Raw genomic sequence first — 25,157 nt, 5'->3', positions numbered from 1 at the left:
GGGCCATGCTAAACTCTCCGTGAGCTGTGTCAGCCTTGGGGCTGTGACCGTCCTTGGCTGCTCTGTCCCACACGCACAGCCTGGCCTGGAGAGGCTGAACCAGGCCAACTAGGCCGTGCCTGGCTCCCTGCACAGGGGACAGCACTGACCGTCCCCTGCCCCTGAACAAACCCCGGGGGCAGGGAGGGCAGCAGCAGAAGATGGAGCCGTGACCGGACTACAGCTCCCGGCAGCCGCTCACCGTGGGCCGGGGCTGAGGGCCGGAGGGGCGGCGGGACTACAGCTCCCGGTGTGCCCCGCGCTAGGACAACAACTCCCGGCGTGCCCCGCGCCAGGACTACAACTCCCGGCGTGCCCCGCGACCTCCGCCGCATCGCGCTTGGCCACGCCCATCCCGGTTGGCCACGCCCCCCGGAGCGCGGGAGCGGCGCGGCCCCTCAGGTGAGGGGGGTCGGGACAGGGACGCCCGAGGGGGCTCTGCGGGGCTATTCCGGGGTGCTGGGGGGGTTTGCCGGGGCTTGGGGCCCTGCGGGGGCGGCCGGGGCTCTGCGGGTGTCGTTCCCGGCGGGTGGAGGGGGTGTGTGCTCTGCGGGTGCCCTTTGGGTGCTGGGGGGGGGCTTTGGGAGCCAGGGGGGGCTCTGGGAGTCAGAGGGGCTTTTGTGAGTCAGAGGGGTCTTTGGGGCTCAGGGGGTCTCTGGGGTATCCATGGGGCCCTTCGGGAGTGGGCGGCGCTCTGCCCGTGTCCCCCTTTGGGGGAATGAGCTCTGTGGGACCCCTGGGTGCTCCTTGCTGGGGTCTCTCCCCGTGTGCGGGGTGCCCTGTTCCCCCTGGGGAAGGGGGGAGATGTCTGTGTGACCCCTCGGTTCTCTTCGGAGAGTGGGGGGGCTCTGCAGGGCCCCGCTGGGATGAGAGGGTGCTTTGCAGGACACTGGGGTCCCCTTTGGGTGGGGGGTGCCCTGTGGGATCCCCGGGTCCCTCCATGGGTGAGGGATGGTTCTGCCAGTACCTGGATCCCCTTTGGGGTGTGGGGAACTGTTGGGGACCGGGTCCCCTTTGGGGGAATGGGGGGTGAGAGTCTGTGGGATCCCTGGGTCCCTCCATGGGTGAGGGATGGCTCTGCCAGTACCTGGATCCCCTTTGGGGTGTGGGGATCTGTTGGGGGGGTTGAGGATCTGTGGGATCCCATTTGTGGGGGGCTGCTCTGCCAGACACTTCCCTCCCCTTCCGGGGCTGCTCCGGGTGGGTTGGGGTGACTCTGCCGGACCCACACCTGCACACAATGACCCTGGTGAGGATGAGGGGTGTCCCCAGAGCCCCCCTGCCCTCCCAGCCCGCAGCACCATGCGTCTGTCGGTCCTGCTGAGCGCGGCACGGCCGCGGCTGCCCCCGGGCTACCGGCACGGAACGTGGCCGCCCGACTCCACCGCCGCCCGGCTCCGCAACCCCCCGGGGCAGCGCCGCCGTAAGGTCTTCGTGGAACCCATCGCCAAGGACGACTGGAAGGTGTTCAAGGGTGACACGGTGAGGCTCCCCCTCCCCAGGCTGCTCCCCCTGGCCGGGGTCTCACCTGTGAAAAATGCATGTGTTTTATGGTTGGCTTTTCGCAAATACTGAAATGAATATTAGATGTGTTGTGTTAGAAAGTAATGCTGTGTTCATTCTCTTAAGTAGTGTGTTAAATAGAGTTTTAGGTTATAACAAAATGTTAAAATCGAAACTGTGCTATGTAGGATACTTTTCTAAAGAAAGGACTGGCAGTGAGATAGCAGCCACAGGACACCTGAATCTTTCAGAGAAAGAGAATTTATTGCTCCATTATCAGTAGAAACGAACTTCTTCCTGCCTCAAAGGTGCTGTTAAGATTCAGAGGAAGAAGTTGATGATGACCAGACAGAATCCTGTGTTTGAATGGAATTTATGCATCATGTGTGAAGTGTATGAATATGCAACAGGCTGTTGTTTTTAAGGGTTAATCCTTTGTTAACGGGTGTCCTTTTTCAGGCTGGTGCTGTCCAGAAAAAGGTACCCGGACGTCCTAACTCTTTGTATTTATTGTCTCATATTGTCCTAATTCAAATTGTCCAAATTACCATTACTCTAATTGTATTACTATTTTTTATAACCACTTTATTACTACTAAACTTTTAAAATTTTAAAAACAAGTGACTGGCGTTTTTCACACATCTGTGCCCCTCTCCCCACCGCAGGTGCAGGTGCTGGCCGGGAAGGACGCGGGGAAGCAGGGCTTGGTCAGCCAGGTGGTGCAAGCCCGCAACTGGGTGGTGGTGGAAGGACTGAACACGGTGAGGCTGCAGCAGGGAGGGCTGCAGGAGGCCCTGGGGAGGCTGAGGTGGCCATGGGGTCATCAGTGAGCCCCACGGGTGACCCTCATGCCCTCACAGCACTATCGCTACATCAACCGCACCGCCAAGTACTCGGGCACCTACATCGCCAGCGAGGCGCCTCTGCTGCTCAGCCAGATCAGCCTGGTGGACCCTGAGGATCGGTAAAACACGGCTGGGGGGTGCTGAGGGGTCCCCCCACTTTGCTCCTGCCCGCCACCAACGCCGTGTGCCCGCAGGAAGCCCACGGAGGTGGAGTGGAGGTTCACGGAGGAGGGCGAGCGCGTCCGCGTGTCGCTGCGCAGCGGCCGCATCCTGCCCGTGCCCCCGCAGCCACGCAAGGACGGCGTCGTGCCCGAGCAGTGGATCGGTGAGAGGGGTGGCACAGGGGGCTGGGGGCACGGGGAAGGGCACACAGAGGGGTCAGGGGGGTCAGCCTTGTCCCCCTGCCTGCACAGATGGCCCCAAGGACACGTCCCAGGAGGACGCGCTGGCCAAGACGTACCGGCCGTCGCTGAAGACCTTTGAGGAGGAGATCATGGATGCCATGGGCATTGTGGAGACACGCCGGGCCAAGAAATCCTACTGGTATTAACTGGGAGAGCTGGGAGCCCCCTGAGGAAGGCCAAGAAATCCTACTGGTATAAACTGGGGCAGCTGAGAGGCAGCTGAGAGCCCCCTGAGGCGGGCCAAGAAATCCTCCTGGTATTAACTGGGGGAGCTGGGAGCCCCCCAAGGTGGGCCTAGAAATCCTACTGGTATTAACTGGGGGAGCTGGGAGTCTAGAAATCCTATTGGTATAAACTAGGAGAGCTGGGAGCCCCCTGAGAAAGGCCGAGAAATCCTCCTGTTATTAACTGGGAGAGCTGGGAGCCGCCTGAGGGGGTCCTAGAAATCCTACTGGTATTAACTGGGGGAGCTGGGGGCCCCCCAAGGTGGGCTCTGCAATAAACACCCCCTCAATTTGCTGTGTTTGTGTTTTTGGTGCTGCACTGACTCACAGCCAGCCCTGGAGTGTACAAATCCTGGGTTTATTGGTGGTTCTCCCCCTCCCTGGGGGACTCTGCTTCCTCCACATCCTCATCCTCACTGCTGTGCCCATCCTCAGCGTCCTTGGCCAGCCCAGCCAGGGCTGTGTCAAGTGGGGTCCGTGCAGCCACCAGCACCAGGTTCCGTGGGGAGAACCGGGGGTTGAACAGGGGCACGAGGGCACAGTGGAAACCTGGGAAAAAGGGAGAAAAAAGAGTTGGGAGAACAGAGAGAGAGAGGGGTGCAGGGAGAGAGGAGACAGCAGGGGGAGCATCACCCTGGCAGCTGTGCCCATGCCCACCTTGCTCCCGCAGGTAGAGCAGCCGGTCCAGCAGGATCAGGGTCTCCACGGCGGGTGCCAGGAGCTGCCCCAGGGTGCAGAATGCCACCACCTTGTGCTGCTGCTCCAGCATGGCCCCCACAGCCCCCGAGTCCACTGGGACCCCCTCTGGGTCCAGTCCCGCCAGGGACAGCCCCAGCTGGGCGTATCTGTCATGGAAAGGGGAAAGGGGAGTGCCAGGCAGGACTCCCCCAGCCCCAAACTCGTCAGGAGGGTCCCAGGAGGGAGTTCCCCCCTCCCCAAACTCACTGCAGGGCCAGGAAGGGACACAGGAGGTTGATCCAACTCCCCACACATGAAGAAGGTCCCAAAAGGGGATTCCCCCTTCCCAATCTCACTGTGGGGCCAGGAAGGGACGCAGGAGGTTGATCCCACTCCCCACACATGAAGACGGTCCCAAAAGGTGGTTCCCCCTTCCCAGTCTCATTGTGGGGCCAGGAAGGGACACAGAAGGGTGTCCTCACTCCCCAAACTCACAGGAAGAGTTCCAGAAAAGGGTCTTCCATCCCCAAGCTCCTAAGGAGGGTCCCAGAAGGGAGTTCCCCCTCCCTCCCTCCCCAGACTCACTGTGGGGCCATGAGGGGACACAGGAGGTTGATCCCACTCCCCAAACTCAGAAGGAAAGTTCCAGAAAAGGGTCCTCCCTCCTCAAACTCATGAAGAGGGTCCGAGAAGTGGGGGGGGGGGTCTCCCTCTCCAGTCTCAGTATGGGGCCAGGAGGGGACATAGGAGGTTGATCCCACTCCCCACACTCATGAAGAGGGTCCCAAAAGGGGGTTCCCCCTGTCCAAACTCACAAGAAAGAGTTCCAGAAAGGGATCCTCCAACTTATGGTGGGCTAGGACACCTCCCAGAAAGGGCTCACTGGGGCCCACCAGGGGATGCACAAGGGGGTCCCCATTTCCAGACTCACTGGTGCCCACCAGGGGATGCACAAGGGGGTCCCCATGCCCAGACTCACTGCAGGGCCAGGAAGGGACACAGGAGGCTGATCCCACTCCCCACACTCATGAAGAGGGTCCCAAAAGGGGGTTCCCCCTGTCCAAACTCACAAGGAGAGTTCCAGAAAAGGGTCTCCCTCCCCAGACTCATGGGGAGCTAGGAGACATCCCAGAAAGGGATCCTCCATCCCCCAACTCAGCAGATCTCTCAGAAAGGGTTCACTGGTGCCCACCAGGGGATGCAGAAGGGGGTCCCCATTTCCAGACTCACTGGTGCCCACCAGGGGGTGCAGAAAGGGATCCCCATGCTCAGACTCACTGGTCCCCACCAGGGGATGCACAAGGGGGGTCCCCATGCCCAGACTCACTGGGGGAAGCTCAGGGTGTGTGCCTTCCTGCCGGGCTGCAGCCCCAGGTGCCTCTTGCTGGGCTCGGCGGCGCGGATCAGGCTCTCGAGCACGGCGCGGTAGCAGTGGGCACGCAGGTGGGCACTGCCCCCTCTCAGCCGGGCCTGGTACTCCTCCAGAGCGTGGCACGCAGCCTCCCGTGCCCGGTAGGACAGCTGGTGGCCCGGCAGTGCTGCCACCGAGGCGCTCAGGGGGTACCCAGGGTGCTGCTGCTCTGGGCCGCTCGACAGCTTCATGTAGCAGCAGCCCACCAGGGCCACGGCGGCCACGGCAGGGCTGCGGGCAAAGTGGCACAGCAGGGCAGGCCCGAGGTCCCCGCAGGCATGGAGCCCTGTCACCAGCACCCTGTCCCCATCCTCGGAGCCCCCCGGGCCCCCCAGAGGGTTGCGGGCAGCGGGGCCGGCTCCTGGTGGGTCGGGGGGCAGCAGGAACTGCCCCCAGGGAGCTGTGGGGTCCAGGCGGCCGGGGATGTGCTGGGGGGCACGGGGGGTCAGGGGGCACGGGGGGGCTCCCCTGTGTGCCAGGGCCCTGGCTTTGGTCAGCTCCTGCAGCAGCTCCTGGTCAAAGCGCTCGGCCAGGCCCGACAGGCGGGCGTCGCTCTCCACGGCAGTGACCCTGAGCCCCAGGGCAAAGGCCAGGAACCGGGACAGGTGGCCCTGGGGGGGACACGGGCTCAGCTGGGCTGGAGGATCCCCAGGACCCCCCTCCATGTCCCCCTGCTCTCACCTGCCCCGCTCCAATATCCACCACGTGCTCGCAGCCGGTGGCGCGGCTCAGCCGCTGCAGCAGCTGTGGGGAAGGGCAGCTCTTAGGGGGCTCTTAGGGGGCTTTTAGGGGGCTGGGGGCAGCCGGGGGGTGGGTGAGGGGCACCCACCTTGCCCAGGCGCTGGATCTCGTGCTGTTTTTTGGGTTTGATGTGGCGGCGCAGCAGCGGGGGCAGGCGGGAGCTCTGGCACGGCGGGCGCGGGGCCGAGCCCGGGCAGCCCCGGGGGAAGGCCAGGGCACGGGCAGCGGCCCCAAAGGCCAGCAGGGACAGCGGCCAGGCTGCCCTCGGGCCCCCACGGCCCCCCAGCAGCCCGGCCAGCTGCTCTGGGGTGGCACCAGCCAGGGCAGGCTGCCAGGCTGGGGGCAGCTGGGACCACAGATCCTCGGTGAAGAAATCCTGTGGGGAGAGGGGGCAGAGTGGGGGCACAGACTGGGGGACAGAATAGGGATCATAGCTCAGTGGGCACAGGCCAGGGGGCACAGCCTGGGGGGCACAGCTTGAGGGGCACACCCCAGTGGGCACAAGTCAGCAGGCACAGCCTAGGGGACAGAATGGGGGTCACAGCCTGAGGGACACAGCCCTGGGGGACAGAATAGGGATCACAGCTCAGTGGCACAGCCCGGGGGTCACAGCTCATGGGGCACAGCTCAGGGGGTCACAGCCCTGGGGCACAGCCCGGGCACAGCTCCGGGACACTCACAATGACGAAGGCGTCGAGCAGGGGCCGGTAGAGGCTCAGCAGGCGGATGATGTCGGCGGCTCTGCGCTGCTCCGGGCTCTGCCATGGCGGCTCTGCGGCTCCAGGGGCCACGGCTGCCATGGCGGCTCCTGCGGGACATCAGCCCTGGCACCCTGAGGGCAGCCTGGCACTCTCACCCCTTCCCCGGCTCTGCCCACGCCATTCAGCACCCGCATGACGTCACTGGGCAGTGACGTCAGGCACGAATGCGTCCCGCCGTGACGTCACGCAGATGTAACACCGCAGCCCCTGACATCACTCACCCCTGGACACCCGTGACGTCACCGGCCCGGCCGGCACACCGGGCATGTCGTCGCCGATGCTCCGTGACGTAGACCTGACGTCATCAAACACGTCACGGAGCGGCCACGCGCGTGTCCCTCAGCGCCCGGCGCCGCCGAGTTCCCGCCGCGGCGCGCGCGGATGACGTCACTGCCGGGACCGGGCTGGCCGCGTGTTTCCCAGGAACTTCCGGTTCCGGGGCGCGGAGGTGAGAGGGGGGTACGGGTGAAACCGGGAATCTCCGGTACCGGGGGTCGGGGATTGCCCGGGAGTCCCGAGGATCTGCGGTTCCCGGTACCGGGAGTCCCGGGGGTCGGGGATTGCCGGTACCGGGAGTCCCGGGGATCGGGGGTTCCCGGGGCCGGGAGTCCCGGGGGTCGGGGATTGCAGGGACCGGGAGTCCTGGGAGTCAAGGGTCGCGGTTTCCCGGTACCACGGTCAGGGATTGTCGGTACCGGGAGTCCTGGGAGTTGGGGGTTCCCAGTACCGGGGGTCCCGGCGGTTGGGGGTTCCCGGTGCCGGGAGTCCCGGGGGTGGGGGGTTCCCGGTCCCGGGGTTTCCCGGTGCCCAGGGCCCTGCCGCTGACCCCCGTCTCCGCCCCGCAGCGGCCCCACCATGGACGATCTGATCCTCAACGTTGACTTCTCCGCCCCGGAGCGCCGCTCCAAGAAGGAGCCGGGGAACCAAAAGCACCAGAGCTTCGTGCGGCGGCGCCGGGAGCTGGAGCGCCGCGGGGTCCTGCGGCAGAAACAGCTCCCGGCAGCACCGGGAGCGGCCCGGCCAGGCCGGGCACGGCGTGCGGGGGCCAAACGCAGCCCCAAAGAGAACGGTGTTGCCAGCACCCCCCGGTGCCCTCCGGTATCACAGAACGGCCCCGCCGGGAGCAAGGGGAAGGCTCGGGGGGTGGCACAGAACGGCCCCACCGGCACCGGAGCTCCTGCTCAGAGCAAGGGCAAGGTTCAGGGGGTGTCCCAGAATGGCGGCACCGGAGCCAAGGGAAAGGCTCGGGGGGTGTCCCAGAACGGTGCCACCGGCACCAGAGTCAAGGGGAAGGCTCGGGGGGTGTCCCAGAACGGTGCCACCGGAGCCAAGGGCAAGGCTCGGGGGGCTGTGGGGGCCCCCCCGGCGCCCCCCAAGCTGGTGGCCCTGGACTGTGAGATGGTGGGCACGGGCCCCGGGGGTCGCACCAGCGCCCTGGCCCGCTGCAGCATCGTCACCTACGAGGGGGACGTGGTGTACGACCGGTACGTGCGGCCCGAGGCGCCCATCGTGGATTACCGGACCCGCTGGAGCGGCATCCGCCCGCGGCACATGGCACAGGCCGTGCCCTTCCGCAGGGCACAGCAGCAGGTCAGCCTGACGGGCACACAGAGCGCCATGGGCACGGGGACAGGGGCTGTGGGGGCTGGGGACAGGGGGTGGGGGGTGTGGGGACAGGGGGGTGTGGGGGACAATCCCCACAGGGCAGGGGGGACAATCCCTGTACCCCTGGGACAATCCCTGTACCCCACAGGGCAGGTGAGGACAATCCCTGTGCCCCTCACAGGGCAGGGGGGACAATCCCTGTGCCCCTGGGACAATCCCTGTGCCCCAGAAGGCAGGGACAATCCCAGAGGGCATTGTGGGCACAATCCTTGTGCCCCACAGGGCAGGTGAGGACAATCCCTATCCTCCTCACAGGGCAGGGGGGACAATCCCTGTACCCCTGGGACAATTCCTGTGCCCCACAGGGCAGGGGGGACAATCCCTGTACCCCTGGGACAATCCCTGTGCCCCTGGGGACAATCCCTGTGCCCCACAGGGCAGGACAGGGACAATCCCTGTGCCCCACAGGACAGGGACAATCCCAGAGGGCAGTGTGGGCACAATCCCTGTGCCCCACAGGGCAGGAGGTGACAATCCCTGTGCCCCTGGGGACAATCCCTGTACCCCTGGGACAATCCCTGTGCCCCTCACAGGGCAGAGGGGGACAATCCCTGTGCCCAGGGACAATTCCTGAGATTGGATTGGGAGTGCAGGGCTGGGAGGGGGTGGCTGCAGGGCTTGGTACGGGCTCAGGACTGGGGTTATAGGGTGGGGATGGGGGCTGCAGGGCCTGGTTCTGCTGGGGAACACCGAGATTGTGGGGCTGGGGGTGCAGGGCTGGGCTCGTGGGCTGGGGCAGGGAGTGAGGGATGGCAGGGCCAGGGGTGGTGGGGGGCACAGGGTAGAGATCTGCAGCTCAGGGGCTGTGTGGGGGTCTAGGGGCTGCCCTCTGGGGCACAGGGATTGTCCCCACACTGCACCCCCCTCACTCAGCCCCACAGCTCTGCCCCAAGGGGCTGCCCCTGTTCTGGGGAGGGGGGCAGGAAGCTCCCCCAGAGCAGGCACGGTCCTGCTGTGGGTCTCACCCCCCTGTGTCCTGCAGGTTCTGCAGATCCTTGCTGGCAAGGTGGTGGTGGGCCACGCCATCCACAACGACTTCAAGGCTCTCCATTACTGCCACCCCAAAGCCCTGACCAGGGACACGTCCCAGATGCCGCTGCTGAACCGCAGGGCTGGCTTCCCTGAGAACGTGGCCATCTCCCTGAAACGCCTCACCAAGGCCCTGCTCAACCAGGACATCCAGGTACCCTGGGCACCCCCTCACCACTCCAGGGGACAGTGGGGAGGGAGGGGGGAAGATCTGAGGCACCCCCAGTTCAGCCATGGCTGCCAGTGCTGGAGCAGGGCAGCCCCGTGCCTCAGTTTCCCTTTCAGCTCAACCCCTGCAGCCCTGGGAGGTTTTTTCCTGCTCTTTCCCCTTTATGCACACCCCACAGCTTTGCCTGCACCTCCCCAATTTTCCCTGTATCCCCAGAGCTTCCTGTACCCCTCTAAGCTCCCTGCTTCCCCCTAAATCTCCCTGTGCCCCCCTAAGCTCCCTGCATCCCCCTGAACCCCCCTAAGCTCCCTGCATCCCCCCTAAATCTCCCTGTGCCCCCCTAAGCTCCCTGCATCCCCCCAGAGCTTCCTGTACCCCCAAATCTGCTTGCATCTCCCCCCAATCTCTCTATACCCCCATAAGCTCTCTGCATCCCCCTGAACCCCCCTAAGCACCCTGCATCCCCCCAGAGCTTCCTGTACCCCCAAATCTGCTTGCATCTCCCCCTGATCTCTCTATACCCCCCTAAGCTCCCTGCATCCCCCTAAATCTCCTTGTACCCCCATAAGCTCCCTGCATCCCCCCAGAGCTCTCTGTACCCCTCTAAGCTCCCTGCTTCCCCCCCAAATCTCCCTGTACCCCACTAAGTTCCCTCCATCCCCCCAAATCTCTCTATACTCCCCTAAACTCCCTGCATCCCCCCCAATCTCTCTATACCCCCCTAAGCTCCCTGCATGCCCCTAAATCTCCTTGTACCCCTCTAAGCTCCCTGCATCCCCCCCAAATCTCTCTATACTCCCCAAAGCTCCCTGCATCCCCCCCCAATCTCTCTATACTCCCCTAAGATCCCTCCATCCCCCCTAAATCTCCCTGTACCCCCCTAAGCTCCCTGCATCCCCCTATACCCCTCTAAGCTCCCTGAATCCCCCCCAAATCTCTCTATACCCCCCTAAGCTCCCTGCATTCCTCCCCCAAATCTCCCTATACTCCCCAAATCTGCCTGCATCCCCCCAGAGCTTCCTACACCCCCAAATCTGCCTGCACCCTCTGATCTCCCTGCACCTGCCCACCCAATCTGCCTGCAGCCCCCTGGAGCTGCCCATAGGCCCTGATCCACCCTAAATCGTGCACCCCAAATCTTCCTGCATCCCCCCTCCCCATTCTGCCTGCACCCCCTGATCTCCCACCCAAGCTGCCTGCACCCCACCAGAGCTGCCCATATGCCCTGATCCCCCTCCAATCTTCCTGCACACCCTCATCTTCCTGCATCCCCCCTGCCACAGCTGCCTGCACTCTCTAATCCCTGTACATCCCCCCCACCCTCTCCCAGTTGTGGCTGCCCCCCCAAACTGGGAGCTGTGGCCACTTTGTGTCTGTGCCCACAGGTGGGGAAAAGCGGCCACTCCTCGGTGGAAGATGCCCGAGCCACTATGGAGCTCTACAAGGTGGTGGAGGAGGAGTGGGAGCAGCACCTGCAGCAGAACCCGGAGCAGAAGTGACACCTGGGGGGCTCAGAGTGACACCTGGGGGGCTCAGAGTGACACCCCCAGCCTGGTCCTGCCTCTGGGGGGGCTCAGAGTGACACCCCCAGCCTGTGGGGGCGGCTCAGAGTGACACCCTGGGGAGCTCAGTGACACCCCCAGCCTGGTCTGGCCTCTGGGGGGGGCTCAGAGTGACACCCCCAACCCACTCCTGCCTCTGGGGGGGGGGCCCCAGAGGGGCCAACAGGTGCCAAGAGGCCGGTCCTGCCTCTGGGGGGACCCACAGTGACACCCCCAGCCTGGTCCTGCCTCTGGGGGGACCCACAGTGACACCCCCAGCCTGGTCCTGCCTCTGGGGGGACCCACAGTGACACCCCCAGCCTGGTCCTGCCTTTGGGGGGTCCCACAGTGACACCCCCAGCCTGGTCCTGCCTCTGGGGGGGCTCAGAGTGACACCCCCAGCATCTGGGGGGGGTCCCACAGTGACACCCCCAGCCTGGTCCTGCCCCTGGGGGGACCCACAGTGACACCCCTGGCCTGGTCCTGCCTTTGGGGGGTCCCACAGTGACACCCCCAGCCTCTGGGGGGACCCACAGTGACACCCCCAGCCCGGCCCTGCCTTTGGGGGGGGGTCCCACACTGACATCCCCAGCCTGGTCCTGCCTTTGGGGGGGTCCCACAGTGACACCCTCAGCCTCTGGGGGGTCCCACAGTGACACCCCCAGCCCGGCCCTGCCTCTGGGGGGTCCCACAGTGACACCCCCAGCCCGGCCCTGCCCCTCGAGGGTCCCGTGAGCGCTGAGGCGCTGCCGTGTCCGTGGCTGAGGAGGGGCCCGGTGCGATGTCCCTGTCCCCAAGCCTGTCGTGCCTTGTGCCGCTGTCCCCAGGGCGAGGCCAGGGCCCGGGCCGGTGTCTTCCCCCGCAAAGGGGAGGAACCCAGAGGGGTCTCAGGGATTCTGCACCCCCAGAACTCTGCGGAGCTGCTGGAGTGACTTTGGGGCATCCTTGGGGCGTGGGGAATGGAGCAGGCTCCTTCCTCCTCCCCAAACTACCTCTGTGAGCCCCGGCACTGCGCCTGGGATCGCTTTAAGCTGGTGAAATTCCACCTTCCTCGTTGTGCAAGGGGCGGGATAACGCCGGGCATGGCGAGCAGCATCGCCCCGTCCTGCCCGAGCTGCCCCGGGGGTGACCCTGAGGGTCCCGGGGCGAATCCCCCCCTGCGCTGCCCCGGAGAGGCAACCGGAGACCCTGAAGGCGCCCGAGCCTCGACGGGAACCGCTTTGAACTGAAAGCTTTATGTGCAAAATGCTAATTAAAAAGAAATGATTCCAGAGCTCTTCCCTTCGCTGGCGGCGGGGAGGAGCCCCCGGCCCCGGTGGGCGGGAGCGGGGGGTCCCTTACCGGGCCGTCACCGGCACCCTCCGACATCTGCTCTTCCTCCTCCGCCTCCTCCTCTCCCTGCCAGAGCCCAGCTGGCCCCTTCCCCGACCCCCCCGCACCCCGTTTTCTCCCCGTACCCCGTTTTCTCCCCGGTGTTGCCGTTACCGGGAGCGGTGCCGGTGCCGGTGCCGAGCCCGCAGCCGCCCCCGCCGCGCTGGCCGCGGCCCCGAGCCCCCGCCGCGCGTCATTTTTTCCAGCCTTTCCTCGTGTTTACGTGGCTGCGCTTGGCTCGGGGCGCTGGAGCCCGAGGGAGGCTTTTGGGGTACAGGAGGAGAGGCCATTCCTGCTTTTTTTTTGGGATTTGGATCCCCCCGCAGTGCCGGGGGCCGAGCATCCCACGGAGCTTGTGGGGTTCTGGGGGTTCATGCCCCCACCCCGATCGGCCTGGTGGGGGTGGGAAAAGCTGTGCGAGCCCCAAAATGCGGAGGAAGGTGGGAGGGCGGAGGAGCAGGCGGGAGCCTTTGTGTCTGCGCTGGCTCTGGCGCTGATTAGGGGCTTTACAGCGGTTATAAATGGCCGGTCGTTAAAGGGGTTTATGGCCCTGGAAATGAGAAGCAGCCGGCCGGGCCCCAGCCCCCGGAGGGTGCGGGATGCGGGGCAGGGGCCGGGGGATGGCTTCGATCTCACCCTGGGGTCCCTCCGGATGGGGCTGGAACGGCGGGGGGGGCTTGGCGGGGCTGAGGAAGGGACCCGGGAATGAGGAAGGGTCCTGGGGATGAGGAAGGGTCCTGGGGATGAGGAAGGGTCCCAGACTGGGCTGGGTCAGGGTCTGGAGCCAGGGCAGAGTCCTAGAGCTGAGTAAGGGTCCAGAACCAGGGCAGGGTCCTGGAGCTGAGGAGGGGTCCCAGAACCAGGGCAGGGTCCTGGAGCTGTGTAAGGGTCTGGGGCCAGGGAAGTCCTAGAGCTGAGTAAGGGTACAGATCCAGGGCAGAGTCCTGGAGCTGAATAAGGGTCCTGGAGCTGAGGAGGGGTCCCAGCCCAGGGCAGGGTCCTGGAGCTGAGTGAGGGTCCTGGAGCTGAGTGGGGGTCCTGGAATGAAGGGTCTGGAACCAGGGCAGGGTCCTGGAGCTGAGTGAGGGTCCTGGAATGAAGGGTCCCGGCCCAGGGCAGGGTCCTGGAGCCGAATGAGGGTCCTGGAATGAAGGGTCCCGGCCCAGGGCAGGGTCCTGGAGCCGAATGAGGGTCCTGGAATGAAGGGTCCCGGCCCAGGGCAGGGTCCTGGAGCTGAGCACGGTCCCGGCCCAGCAGCGCTCCTGGGGCACGCGTGCTCCCTCCCGCCGCACAGCCGGGGGTCGCAGCGGCCGCGGGGCCGGGCCGGGCTCGGCCGCGCCGTCCAGCTGTGTTTCCAGCTGTGTTTCATTTCCGCAGCGGCCGTGGCCGTGGCCAGAGGCGGGGGGAGGTGGGGGCCGCGTCCCGCCAGCTGCGGAGCATTTGTGGGGACATGGGGCGGGCACGGCGGTGACCTGCCCTTGCTCAGGCTTCACCCCACACACGCACAGAGGAGCCCCCCAAATGTTCTCTCCCAAGCTGGGGTGACCCCAAAGAGCTCCAGCTCCTCTATGGGGTGAGGGTACCCGAGAGCCCCTCCCGGGGTGGATCCCGGCACTGAGGAGGGGGAAACACCCCCAAGCACCCCCTCCATCCTCCCGGGAGGGCTCTGGGAGCATTTTGGGGGGGTCCCGGGGCAGCGATGGAGCCCTGGCCGGGCTGGGGGAGCCCCCCAGGCTTTGCGCTCGGGATTTCTGCGGTTTGTGAGGATTTCTGCCGGGAAAGGGGGGGTGGATGGTGCCGGATGTTTCCGGAGGCTGAGCCAGCTGGGGCTGCTGCCCTGGCACCGGCTCACGGCTCATCCGTGCCCTTCCCAGGGGTGACCGGCGGCCCCGGGGGGGTTATTTGGGGCCAGGCCTTCACCAGGATGGGAGGGAGGGAGAGGAGGGTGCGGTGCAAAGGCTCCATCCGCCCTTCCCGGCAGAATCCCTTCCAGATGTGGGGCTGCGGGGCTGGCGCTCCCACCCCGCTGGGTCATGGTACCCAGCACGGGGGGGTTTGCAGGCAGATCCCACCCCAAACCCCCCACCCACTTACCCTGGAATGGAGATGATTTTTTCCCCCCCTAGAATGGAGATGATTTCTTCCCCCCTGGAATGGAGATGATTTTCCCCCCTCCTGGAATGGAGATGATTTTCCCCCCTCCTGGAATGGAGATGATTTTTTCCCCCTCCTGGAGATGATTTTTTCCCCCCATAGAAGGGAGATGATTTTTTCCCCTCTCCAGGAATGGAAATGATTTTTTCCCCTCCTGGAATGGAGATTTTTTTCCCCCTCCTGGAATGGAGATGATTTCCCCCCTCCTGGAATGATTTTTTCCCCCTCCTGGAAAGGAAATGATTTTTCCCCCTCCTGGAATGGAGATGATTTCCCCCCTCCTGGAATGATTTTTTCCCCCTCCAGGAATGGAGATGATTTTTTCCCCCTCCTGGAATGGAAATGATTTTTCCCCCTCCTGAAATGGAGATGATTTTCCCCCTCCTGGAATGGAAATGATTTTTCCCCTCCAGGAATGGAGATGATTTTTCCCCCCCCTCCTGGAATGGAGATTTTTCCCCCCTCCTGGAATGGAGATGATTTCCCCCCTCCTGGAATGATTTTTTCCCTCTCCTGGAATGGAGATGATTTTTTCCCCCTCTCCAGGAATGGAGATGATTTTTCCCCCTCCTGGAATGGAGATGATTTTTTCCCCCTCTCCAGGAATGGAGATGATTTTTCCCCCTCCTGAAATGGAGATGATTTTCCCCCTCCTGGAATGGAGATTTTTCCCCCCTGGAATGGAGATGATTTTCCCCCCCCAGGAATGGAGATGATTTCCCCCCTTGGAATGGAGATGATTGTTTTCCCCCCTCCTGGAATGGAGATGATTTCCCCCCTCCTGGAATGAATTTTTCCCCCTTGGAATGGAGATGATTGTTTTCCCCCCTCCTGAAATGGAGATGATTTTTCCCCCTTATGGAGATGATTTTCCCCCCTCCCCTATGGAATAAAGATGATTTTTCCCCCTCATTTCCCCCAAATTTCAAGCAAACCCAAGCGACTCCGCATGGGGGGAGGCATCTCCTGCATCTCTGGGATGCAGGTTTCGGGGTGAGCCCTCCCCAGCACCCCCTCCCCGAGCTCTGCCTGTCCCTGTGGCTGTCCCCGTGCCCCGTGGCGCGGCCCCGGCGCTGCTGTAGGTGAGGTTGTGTCAGAGCCCGCTGAGAAATCCTGTTCTTCAGGGGATTAGGGATGCGGCAAGCCGGGACTTGGCCCAAACCGGAGCTTCTGGGGGCACTGGGGGGATGTCACCAGGAGCAGGGGGGCCACGGGGAGCTCTGCGAGGCCTTTTCACCCCAAATCAGAGAAGATTCCTCTCTCCTTCCATTCCGGAGCTCCTGCTGAACCAGAAACGCCATTTCTTGCTTTTCTTGCCCAGAACCGGCCCCGCGGCACAACCTGCCCTTCCCGCGGCGGTTCCCAGGGCTGGGAAAGCTCGGGAAATCCCTCGGAGCTCCTTACCCGGCTGGCAGAGGGGGTTCCACCTGCCCCTGGTGTGCGCAGACACGGGTGGGAGTTTGTAGTGAGTTCGTGCGTGAATTTTTGTGCGAGTTTTTGTGCGAGTTTGTGTGTGATGGTGAGGCTGGGAAAGTCGAGGATCAAATCCACGTGTGCACAAGTGAAGCACAGGCACCCACCCGTGCCCGTGCCAGCATCTCACACCTGGGCAAACACGCGTGCCCTGTGCACACTCGGGGGGGGGGGGGGGGGCAGCGAGATTTAGGGGGTACGGGCAGATTTGGGGGGGTAGAGGAAGATTTGGGGGGGGTAGAGGCAGATTTGGGAGGGTACAGGCAGATTAGAGGGGGTTACAGACAGATTTGGGGGGGGTATGGGCAGATTTGGGGGGGTAGAGGCAGATTTGGGGGGGGGGAGAGGCAGATTTTGGGAGGGTAGAGGCAGATTTAGAGGTACAGGCAGATTTGGGGGGATTACAGACATATTTGGGGGGGGTAGAGGTGGATTTGGGGGAGGTGCAGACAGATTTTGGGGGGTAGAGGCAGATTTGGGGGGGATACAGACAGATTTGGGGGGGACAGGCAGATTTGCGGGGGGATATAGACAGATTTAGAGATTACCGGCAGATTTGGGGGGGTAGAGGCAGATTTAGGGGTTACAGACCGATTTGGGGGAGGTACAGACAGATTTGGGGGGTAGAGGCAGATTTAGGGGTTACAGACCATTTTGGGGGAGGTACAGACAGATTTGGGGGGGGCAGAGGCAGATTTGGGGGAGGTAGAGGCAGATTTAGGGGTTACAGGCAGATTTGGGGGGGTTACAGGCAGATTTGGGGGGGTTACAGGCAGATTTGGGGGGGGCAGAGGCAGATTTGGGGGAGGTAGAGGCAGATTTAGGGGTTACAGGCAGATTTGGGGGAGGTACAGGCAGATTTGGGGGGTAGAGGCAGATTTGGGGGAGGTAGAGGCAGATTTGGGGGAGGTAGAGGCAGATTTGGGGGGGTAGAGGCAGATTTAGGGGTTACAGACCGATCTGGGGGGGTACAGGCAGATTTGGGGTGCAGCACGTGTGGGGCGCGGGCAGTTTCGGGGGGATGCTGGCGATCAGGGGGACCCAGGGAGATGCCGCAGCCGGGGGAGCCGAGCAGGGCACGGATCTCGGGGGGATTTTGGGGGGCACGGGCAGAGCTCCCCACGGCAAACGGGGGCGGGGGGCTCGGCCTGGGCTCTCGCTCCGCAGGTGAGCGCGGAGCCCCCGGGCCGGGGCCGGGGCCGGGGGGTGGGACCAGCCCGGCGATAAAAACGGCGGCGGCGGCGCGGGCGGGACGGGACGGACGGACAGACGGACGCAGGGAGCCAGCGGCGGGGCCGGTGCCGGTGCCGAGGGAGCGGCGGAGCCCTCGAAGCGCTGATTCCCCCCCCCCGGTGCCCTCCCTGAGCCCCCCGGGCCGGCAGCCGCGATGCCCAACTTCTCCGGGAACTGGAAGATGAAGAGCTCGGAGAACTTCGAGGAGCTGCTGAAGGCGCTGGGTGAGTGGATCCCCGTTCTCCGGGGCTCCCTCGAGCTTGGGGGGCCAGAGGGGGGTTCCCCACATCTGCCCCCAAATCCTCTTGCAGCCCGCGGTGCCCGGAGCCGCCGTGTGCCGCGGGGATCCCTCTGCTCCCCCTTTTCGCCAGGCTCTGGCGCTCGGTGCCCGCTGAGGAGCCGCAGGCACGACGGGGCCGGGCAGCGTGTGCCGCTCCCGAGGGATCCCCCCCCCTTTCCTGCCTCAGTTTCCCCACCCTGGTGCTCCCCCAAGCACCACCCCGGTCCCTCCGCCACCCCTCACCTGTCCCTCCCCGGTTTTGGGACAGCCGCTGTCCCCCAAACCAGCCCTGGCAGGACCCGTTTTGCGGGGGATTTTGTGGGGGTTTTGGGGTCCCACTCTCCCCAGCCTCATCTCGGGCCCCTTTGCCCCCCATGGCAGAGCCGGGGCCGCGCTGAGCGGGGGTGGGGAGGGCCCGGACTCACGGTGGGGGCTCGGGCCTGGGGGGGTCCCCGGGGCTTTGGGCAGGATCAAATCCAACTCCCGCACTGCTCCCCTCCTCCTGACCCGCTCCTCGCCAGCCCGAGCAGAATATTTTCCAGGTTAGGGGATACGTAACGAATATTTCAGGATAATTATCACTTTCTTGGGTTTCACTCCCGGTCCCCCGGCTCTCCCCTTCTCCCCGCCCTGGCCCCGCTGATGGAACCGGCTCGGGGAAACCTCAGCAGGAAAATAAATCTGACCCCCCCCTCCCCTCCCCTCCCCGAGCCTTCCTCCTTTCCCACGGCGCGAGTGGGTGGGGGCTCCCCCCCCGACTGCTCCCTGCGGGGTGCGAGCAGATTTGGGGGGGGTAGAGGCAGATTTGGGGGGGTAAAGGCAGATTTGGGGGGGTACAGACAGATTTGAAGGGGGTACAGACAGATTTGGGGCGGTAGAGGCAGATTTGGGGGGGGTGCAGGCAGATTTGGGGGGGGTAGAGGCAGATTGGGGGGGCACAGACAGATTTGGGGGCGTAGAGGCAGATTTGGGGGGGTTGAGGCAGATTTGGGGGGGGGTAGAGGCAGATTTGGGGGGCAGAGGCAGATTTGAGGGTTACAGGCAGATCTGGGGGGGTACAGACAGATTGGGGGGGGTACAGATAGATTTGGGGGGTTACAGGCAGATTTGGGGGGGGTTCAGGCAGATTTGGGGGTTACAGACAGATTTGGAGGGGTGCACACAGATTTGGGGGTTACAGGCAGATTTGGGGGGGTTACAGGCAGATTTGGGGGTTACAGGCAGATTTGGGGGTTACAGTTCCCCCTGCGGGGGTCGGGGGTTTCCTCAGCTCCAGCCCCCCCGACTGACCCCACCCGCCCACCCCAGCCTTGGTTTCGCTCCCTTTGGGGGCTGTTTGTGCTCCCCACCCCCACCAGCATCATGTGGGGGGCCGTGTCCGGGGTCTGGGGCACCCCCCAAGTGTGAACCAGGCCTGGGGGTGTTGCTGGGGGGCTTGGAGGGGTCCCCTGAGGGATTTGTCCCTTCCCATGCTGGGGGGGGGGGGTCCCAGCTCCCGCAGCCCCTCCGTGTTCCCACCCTTGCTCTAGGGGGGCTCCCCCTTTGTGCCCTCTCGGGGGATGGGGTGGGGGGGTCAGTCCCGTCCCTACCGCGAGGGTGACACGGGAACAATGTCCCCAAAGAGCCCCCCCGTGACAGCCGCGGGCCGCGGGCCGTGATGGATGAGCCGCCTCTGGAGCGGGGACAAAGCCGCAGCTGCCGAGGGGGGGACGCGGGACCCCCGGGGGGGTCACACAGGTCACGGAGCACAGCGCTGGCAGCGGGGCCCTTGTCCCCGCTGTCACCCCCGGCCCGGCCCGGCCCTTCCCCGGGGCGCATCCGGCGCCGCCGCCGCCCCCTCCGCAGGTAACGAGAGCCAGATGTGGCCAGATGTGGCCCGGGGGGGCTCGCCCGTCCTCCCCCAGCCCCCCCTCCTTGGGCTGCCTGGAGCCACCTGCGGCCCTCGCTGGGCCCTGGGTGTGGCACCGCCGAGTGCGGGGCCGAGCCCCGGTCACCGGGCACCACCATGTCCTCATCCGGGTCACCGGGCACCACCGTGTCCCCATTCAGGTCACTGGGCACCACTGTGCCCCACCCGGGTCACTGGGCACCACCATGTCCCCATTCAGGTCACCGGGCACCACCATGTCCCCATTCGGGTCACCGGGCACCACCGTGTCCTCTTGGGTCACTGGCCATCACTGTGCTCCCCTCGGGTCACCGGGCACCACTGTGTCCCCCCTGGGTCACTGGGCACCACCGTGTCCTCACCCGGGTCACCGGGCACCACTGTGTCCCCCCTGGGTCACCGGGCATCACCGTGCCCTCACCCAGGTCACTGGGCATCACCGTGCCCTCACCCGGGTCACCGGGCCCACCTGGTGCCACTGTTTCCCCCCTGGTCACTGGGCACACTTGATGCCACCCCCTGGGTCACCGGGCACACTCGGTGCCACCGTTTCCCCCCTGGTCACCGGGCACACTCAATGCCACCGTGCCCCCCCCGGGTCACTGGGCACCACTGTGACCCCCCGGTCACCGGGCACGCTTGGTGCCACCATTTCCCCCCCGGGTCACCGGGCACACTCAATGCCACCCCGTGGGTCACCAGGCACGCTCGATGGCACCGTGCCCCCCTCCCCTGGGTCACTGGGCACCACTGCGACCCCCCGGTCACCGGGCACCCTTGGTGCCACCGTGTCTGCCCCTGGTCACTGGGCACCACCTCACCCCCCCATCCCTGGTCACCTGGCACGCTCGATGGCACCGTGTCCCCTCAGTCACCGAGCACCACTGCGACCCCTCGGTCACCGGGCACACTCAATGGCACCATGTCCCCTGGGTCACCGGGCACACTCAATGGCACCATGTCCCCTGGGTCACCAGGCACACTCAATGGCACCGTGTCCCCTGGGTCACCGGGCACGCTCGGTGCCACCCCCTGGGTCACCGGGCACACTCGGTGGCACCCCCTGGGTCACCGGGCACGCTCGGTGGCACTGTTTCGCCCCCCGATCACCGGGCATGGGCGCGCTTGGTGGCACCGTGCCCCCTGGGTCACCGGGCACACTCGGTGGCACCGTGCCCCCTCCAGGCGTGAACGTGATGCTGAGGAAGATCGCGGTGGCGGCGGCGGCCAAGCCGGCGGTGGAGATCCGGCAGGACGGGGACGGGGAGAGCTTCTACATCCGCACCTCCACCCCCGTGCGCACCACGGAGATCCAGTTCAGGGTCGGAGAGGAGTTCGAGGAGCAGACGGTGGATGGGCGGCCCTGCAAGGTGGGACCAGCACGGGGGCACGAGAGGGGACAGGGGGAGAGGGGGTGTGAGAGTGAGAGTGAGTGTGAGTGTGTGAGAGTGAGTGTGAGAGTATGAGAGTGGGTGTGAGAGAGTGAGAGTGAGTGTGAATGTGAGAGTGAGAGTGAGTGTGAATGTGAGTGTGAATGTGTGAGAATGAGTGTATGAGAGTGGGTGTGAGAGAGTGAGAGTGAGTGTGAATGTGAGTGTGAGAGAGCATGAGAGTGAGTATGAATGTGAGAGTGAGAGTGAGAGTGACTGAGTGTGAGAGAGTGTGAGAGTGGATGTGGGTGTGAGAGTGTGTGAGAGTGAGACTGAGTGAGTGTGAGAGTGAGTATGGGTGTGTGAGTGTGAGAGTGGGTGTGAGTGGGTGAGTAAGGGTGTGAGAGTGTGAGACTGTGAGTGTGTGAGACTGTGAGTGTGAGTAAGGGTGTGAGTGGGTGAGAGTGTGTATGAGTGTGTGAATGTGTGTGTGAGTGAGAGTGAGTGTGTGTGAGTGTATGAATGTGAGTGAGTGTGAATGTGAGAGTGTGTGAGTGTGAGAATGTGAAAGTGTGACTGTGAGTAAGGGTGTGAGTGTGGGTGTGTGTGAGTAAGGGTGTGAGTGAGTGTGACACTGTATGTGTCAGTGTGAGTGTCCGAGACTGTGAGTGTAAGTGTGCGGGTGTGACTTCGTGTGTGAGTGTGTCACTGTGTGTGTGTGACTGTGTGAATGTGTAACTGTGTGACTGTGAGTGTGAGACTGTGAGTGTGAGTGTGTTTGTGTGTGTGAGAGAGAGTGTGTGACTGTGATAGTGCGTGGGTATGAGTGTGTGAGTGTGAGTTTTGTGTGGGTGTAACTGTGTCTGTGTGTGCCTGTGTGTGTGTGTCTGTGTGCGTGAGGGTGTTTCTGTGCATGTGTGCGTGTCAGTGTGACTGTGTGTGACTGTGTGTGACTGTGTGTGACTGTGCATGTGGGTGTGGGTGTGCCTGTGTGTGTGTATGATCGTGTGACATCACAGGTGTGCACACCCAGCTCTGGTGGGTGTGTGCAGGGATGTGTCTGTGCACACAGTGATCTTGCACACACGTTTGGCACGAGGCCAGGAGCTCTCACCTGTGTGTCTGTCTGTCTGTGTGTGTCTGTGGTGTCTGTCTGTCTGTCTGTGCACACAGCCACCTCTCCCCGCAGCTGCTTCCCCTCCTCCTGCACCCCAACCTCTCCTTGTGCCCCCCAGGCCTTTCCTGAGCTCCTCATCCCCTCCTGCACCCCCATCCCTTCCCCGGGTCCCCCAATCCCGTCCCTGTGCCCCCAACCCCTCATTGTACCCCCCAATCCCTTCCCAGTGCCCCCAGCCCCTTTCCTGCACCATCCATCTGTTCCCTGTGCCATCATCCCCTTGTTGTGCCCCCCAACCCTTCCCTGTGCCCCTCAACCTCTCATTGTGCCCCTCAACCTCTCCCCGAGCCCCTCAACCCCTTCCTTGTGCCATCAACCCCCTCCCTATGCCATCACACCTTCATTGTGCCCCCAACCCCTTCCCTGTGCCCCCAACCCCTCATTGTACCCCCCAACCCCTTCCCTGTGCCCCCAACCCCTTGTTGTGCTACTCAACCCCTTCCCTGTGCCCCCCATTGTGCCCCCATCCTTTCCCTGTGCCCCCAACCCCTCATTGTGCCCCCCAACCCCTTCCCTATGTCCCCATCCCCTCATTGTGCCCCCCAACCCCTTCCCTGTGCCCCCAACCCCTCATTGTGCCCCCCAACCCCTTCCCTGTGCCCCCAACCCCTCATTGTGCCCCCATCCTTTCCCTGTGTCCACATCCCCTCATTGTGCCCCTCAACATCTCCCTGTGCCCCCAACCCCTTCCCTGTACCCCCAACCCCTCCTCGTGCCCCCAGCCCCCGTTTGTGCCCCCCTGGTGCCCCCGCACCCCCTGGCACAGGAACAAAGGGTCCCTTCTGCCCCCGGGGCTGGTGGCAGCTGCCCCAGGGAGGGCAGGAGGTGCCCGGGGGTGCCCCCAGCAGCCCCCCCCCAGCGCTGCCCCCTGTGCCCGCAGAGCCTGGCCCGGTGGGAGGGGGAGAACAAGAACAAGATGGTTTGCGAGCAGCGCCTGCTCAAGGGAGACGGGCCCAGGACGGGCTGGTCCCGGGAGATGAGCAACGACGGGGAGCTCATCCTGGTGAGGGGAACAACGGGGAACCGGGGCCAGCAGGGGCCAACTGGGACCAACCGGGGCCAGCAGGGGCCAACTGGGACCAACCGGGGCCAGCAGGGGCAAACTGGGGCCAACTGGGACCAACCGGGGCAAACTGGGGCCAACCGGGGCCAGCAGGGGCTAACTGGGGCCAACTGGGACCATCCGGGGCCAACTGGGGCCAACCGGGGCCAGCAGGGGCCAACTGGGACCAACCGGGGCCAGCAGGGGCAAACTGGGGCCAACTGGGACCAACCGGGGCCAGCAGGGGCCAACTGGGACCAACTGGGACCAACCGGGACCAACTGGGGCCAATCGGGGCCAACTGGGACCAACCGGGACCAACTGGGGCCAGCAAGGGGCAAACTGGGGCCAACTGGGACCAACCGGGGCAAACTGGGGCCAACCGGGGCAAACTGGGGCCAACCGGGGCCAGCAGGGGCCAAATGGGACCAACCGGGGCTAACTGGGACCAACCGGGGCCAACTGGGGCCAAATGGGACCAACCGGGGCTAACTGGGACCAACCGGGGCCAGCAGGGGCCAACTGGGACCAACCGGGGCCAGCAGGGGCAAACTGGGGCCAACTGGGACCAACCGGGGCCAGCAAGGGGCAAACTGGGGCCAACTGGGACCAACCGGGGCAAACTGGGGCCAACCGGGGCCAGCAGGGGCCAACTGGGACCAATCAGGACCAACTGGGACCAACCGGGGCCAGCAGGGGCTTGGGGGCAGCGCTGCCCGCTGGGAACTCCCTCAGAGCTGGGATGGGGACAGGAGGGGGAGAATGGGGACAGGAGAGGGGGAATGGGGATGGGAGGGGAGGAATGGGACAGGAGCGCACTGGGAGTGGGGCAGGAGGGGCTGGGATGGGGACAGGAGGGGGTGGATGGGGATGGGGGGGGCAAATGGGGACAGGAAGGGGCAGATGGGACAGGAGAGGGAGAATGGGACAGGAGGGGGGAAATGGGACAGGAGAGGGGGAATGGGATGGGAGAGGGGGAATGGGGACACAGGAGAGGGGGAATGGGACAGGAGCGTGCTGGGATGGGGACAGGAGTGCGGAGATGGGACAGGAGGGGGCAGGAGGGGCTGGGATGGGGACAAGAGGGGGTGGATGGGGATGGGGGGGCGCGAATGGGGACAGGAAGGGGCAGATGGGACAGGAGGGGGGAAATGGGACAGGAGAGGGAGAATGGGGACAGGAGAGGGGGAATGGGGACACAGGAGAGGGGGAATGGGACTGGAACGTGCTGGGATGGGGACAGGAGTGGGGAGATGGGACAGGAGGGGGCAGATGGGGACGGGAGGGGGCAGATGGGGACAGGATGGGACAGGAGGGGGCGGATGGGGACATGAGGGGGCACAGCCGCACCTGTGACCGACCCCGCCTCTCCCTGCAGACCATGACCGCCGATGACGTTGTGTGCACCCGGGTGTACATTCGGGAGTGACCCCCCCTCCCCGCTCAGCCGACCCCTCCCCATGTCCCCCCTCCCCTCCCCGTGTCCCCTCAGTCCCCTGCACTCCTCCCCCTGTCACGGGGCGGGTGTTGCATCCCCGAACCCCCTTTTTTTGGGGGGGATTTCCCTCCCCATGCAGGGCGGGGCTCTCCGAGGGCAGCAGAATCTCCCGTCCTGTCCTGGCCCCGCTCCTGGCTCGGTGCCGGCTGCGGCGGGGGGGAACGCGGCCCCTCCCTGCCCTTTTGGGCTGCTTTGAGCTGGTTTGGCTTCGGGGCTGCTCTTGGTTCCCGCAGCCCCCAGCCCTGCCCCGCGACCTCTCCCCGGTATTTATTTGTGAATATGGCACAGGTGGGGACACCAAACCCCCCCAGGCTGAGGCAGTGCCAGGTCCTAGCCCCCCCCCCCCCCCCCCCCCCCCAGGGTCCAGCTTCCCTCTGTTGCCTCCCCCCTTTTTCAATAAATGTCCTGTGACCCCCCCCGGGGTATCCCTGACTCTCATCCTGGCCCCACTGGCACACACAGATCCCACAGCCTGGGGCTCTGGATCCACATCACAGATTCTGCACCCTAGATCTGCACCCCAGATCCCACAGCCTGCACCCCAAATCCCACCCAGTCTGGATCCCGCATCCTGCACCCCAAATCCCACCCAGTCTGAGTCCCACACCTCAGATTCTGCACCCCTAATCCCACCCAGTCTGAGTCCCACAGCCTGCATCCT

At 64.5% G+C, this 25,157-nt stretch overlaps 4 protein-coding genes and 1 long non-coding RNA gene across 6 annotated transcripts; 4 read left to right on the top strand and 1 right to left on the bottom strand.

The window, feature by feature from the left end:
- The first annotated feature begins 289 nt into the window (after window positions 1-289).
- On the top strand, window positions 290-3,310 carry MRPL24 (mitochondrial ribosomal protein L24). Its single transcript, XM_071456905.1, has 6 exons — window positions 290-441; window positions 1,331-1,521; window positions 2,208-2,303; window positions 2,403-2,506; window positions 2,582-2,712; window positions 2,801-3,310. Exons 2-6 carry the CDS (start codon window positions 1,342-1,344, stop codon window positions 2,935-2,937), a joined length of 648 nt encoding a protein of 215 aa, XP_071313006.1. The 5' UTR covers window positions 290-441; window positions 1,331-1,341; the 3' UTR covers window positions 2,938-3,310.
- Window positions 1,788-6,966, bottom strand: METTL25B (methyltransferase like 25B). Its single transcript, XM_071456871.1, has 7 exons — window positions 6,828-6,966; window positions 6,526-6,653; window positions 5,934-6,221; window positions 5,786-5,848; window positions 5,021-5,715; window positions 3,673-3,860; window positions 1,788-3,564 (listed from the first exon to the last, which is right to left on the bottom strand). The coding sequence occupies exons 1-7, from the start codon at window positions 6,871-6,873 to the stop codon at window positions 3,374-3,376; spliced, it is 1,599 nt and encodes a 532-aa protein (XP_071312972.1). The 5' UTR covers window positions 6,874-6,966; the 3' UTR covers window positions 1,788-3,373.
- On the top strand, window positions 3,880-4,324 carry LOC139605443 (uncharacterized). Its single transcript, XR_011684403.1, has 2 exons — window positions 3,880-3,986; window positions 4,076-4,324. It is a non-coding gene; the product is annotated as an uncharacterized lncRNA (long non-coding RNA).
- ISG20L2 (interferon stimulated exonuclease gene 20 like 2) lies at window positions 6,945-12,281 on the top strand. 2 transcript variants are annotated; one of them, XM_071456900.1, is made up of 4 exons: window positions 6,945-7,054; window positions 7,452-8,196; window positions 9,254-9,454; window positions 10,855-12,281. In XM_071456900.1, the coding sequence occupies exons 2-4, from the start codon at window positions 7,462-7,464 to the stop codon at window positions 10,966-10,968; spliced, it is 1,050 nt and encodes a 349-aa protein (XP_071313001.1). In that variant the 5' UTR covers window positions 6,945-7,054; window positions 7,452-7,461; the 3' UTR covers window positions 10,969-12,281. The 2 variants fall into 2 exon arrangements, with proteins under 2 accessions (XP_071313001.1, XP_071313002.1); XM_071456901.1 differs by lacking the exon at window positions 6,945-7,054 and adding an exon at window positions 7,092-7,140.
- Window positions 12,282-17,269: 4,988 nt separating this feature from the next.
- On the top strand, window positions 17,270-24,899 carry CRABP2 (cellular retinoic acid binding protein 2). The gene is made up of 4 exons (XM_071456938.1): window positions 17,270-17,465; window positions 20,595-20,779; window positions 22,837-22,959; window positions 24,377-24,899. Exons 1-4 carry the CDS (start codon window positions 17,396-17,398, stop codon window positions 24,425-24,427), a joined length of 429 nt encoding a protein of 142 aa, XP_071313039.1. The 5' UTR covers window positions 17,270-17,395; the 3' UTR covers window positions 24,428-24,899.
- The last annotated feature ends 258 nt before the right edge of the window (window positions 24,900-25,157 follow it).

Source organism: Agelaius tricolor, unplaced genomic scaffold (assembly GCF_023055355.1).
Source record: "Agelaius tricolor isolate 1412-34295 unplaced genomic scaffold, bAgeTri1.0.p SCAF_66, whole genome shotgun sequence".
Classification (NCBI taxonomy): Eukaryota; Metazoa; Chordata; class Aves; order Passeriformes; family Icteridae; genus Agelaius; species Agelaius tricolor.
Note: the sequence above shows the minus strand (reverse complement) of the source record. Positions and strands in the feature narration are given on the sequence as shown.

What these genes read in the sequence shown, in the direction of transcription:
- MRPL24 (XM_071456905.1), top strand. Translation starts at nt 1,342, where the DNA reads ATGCGTCTGTCGGTCCTGCTGAGCGCGGCACGGCCGCGGCTGCCCCCG. An exon ending in TGGTGGAAGGACTGAACACG is followed by an intron (nt 2,304 to 2,402) that starts GTGAGGCTGCAG and finishes ATGCCCTCACAG; the next exon opens with CACTATCGCTACATCAACCG. An exon ending in CGTGCCCGAGCAGTGGATCG is followed by an intron (nt 2,713 to 2,800) that starts GTGAGAGGGGTG and finishes CTGCCTGCACAG; the next exon opens with ATGGCCCCAAGGACACGTCC.
- METTL25B (XM_071456871.1), bottom strand. Translation starts at nt 6,873, where the DNA reads ATGCCCGGTGTGCCGGCCGGGCCGGTGACGTCACGGGTGTCCAGGG. An exon ending in AGATCCAGCGCCTGGGCAAG is followed by an intron (nt 5,849 to 5,933) that starts GTGGGTGCCCCT and finishes CCTTCCCCACAG; the next exon opens with CTGCTGCAGCGGCTGAGCCG. An exon ending in TGGATATTGGAGCGGGGCAG is followed by an intron (nt 5,716 to 5,785) that starts GTGAGAGCAGGG and finishes TGTCCCCCCCAG; the next exon opens with GGCCACCTGTCCCGGTTCCT.
- CRABP2 (XM_071456938.1), top strand. Translation starts at nt 17,396, where the DNA reads ATGCCCAACTTCTCCGGGAACTGGAAGATGAAGAGCTCGGAGAACTTC. An exon ending in GGAGCTGCTGAAGGCGCTGG is followed by an intron (nt 17,466 to 20,594) that starts GTGAGTGGATCC and finishes TGCCCCCTCCAG; the next exon opens with GCGTGAACGTGATGCTGAGG. An exon ending in ACGACGGGGAGCTCATCCTG is followed by an intron (nt 22,960 to 24,376) that starts GTGAGGGGAACA and finishes CTCTCCCTGCAG; the next exon opens with ACCATGACCGCCGATGACGT.
- ISG20L2 (XM_071456900.1), top strand. Translation starts at nt 7,462, where the DNA reads ATGGACGATCTGATCCTCAACGTTGACTTCTCCGCCCCGGAGCGCCGC. An exon ending in TCCGCAGGGCACAGCAGCAG is followed by an intron (nt 8,197 to 9,253) that starts GTCAGCCTGACG and finishes TGTGTCCTGCAG; the next exon opens with GTTCTGCAGATCCTTGCTGG. An exon ending in TGCTCAACCAGGACATCCAG is followed by an intron (nt 9,455 to 10,854) that starts GTACCCTGGGCA and finishes CTGTGCCCACAG; the next exon opens with GTGGGGAAAAGCGGCCACTC.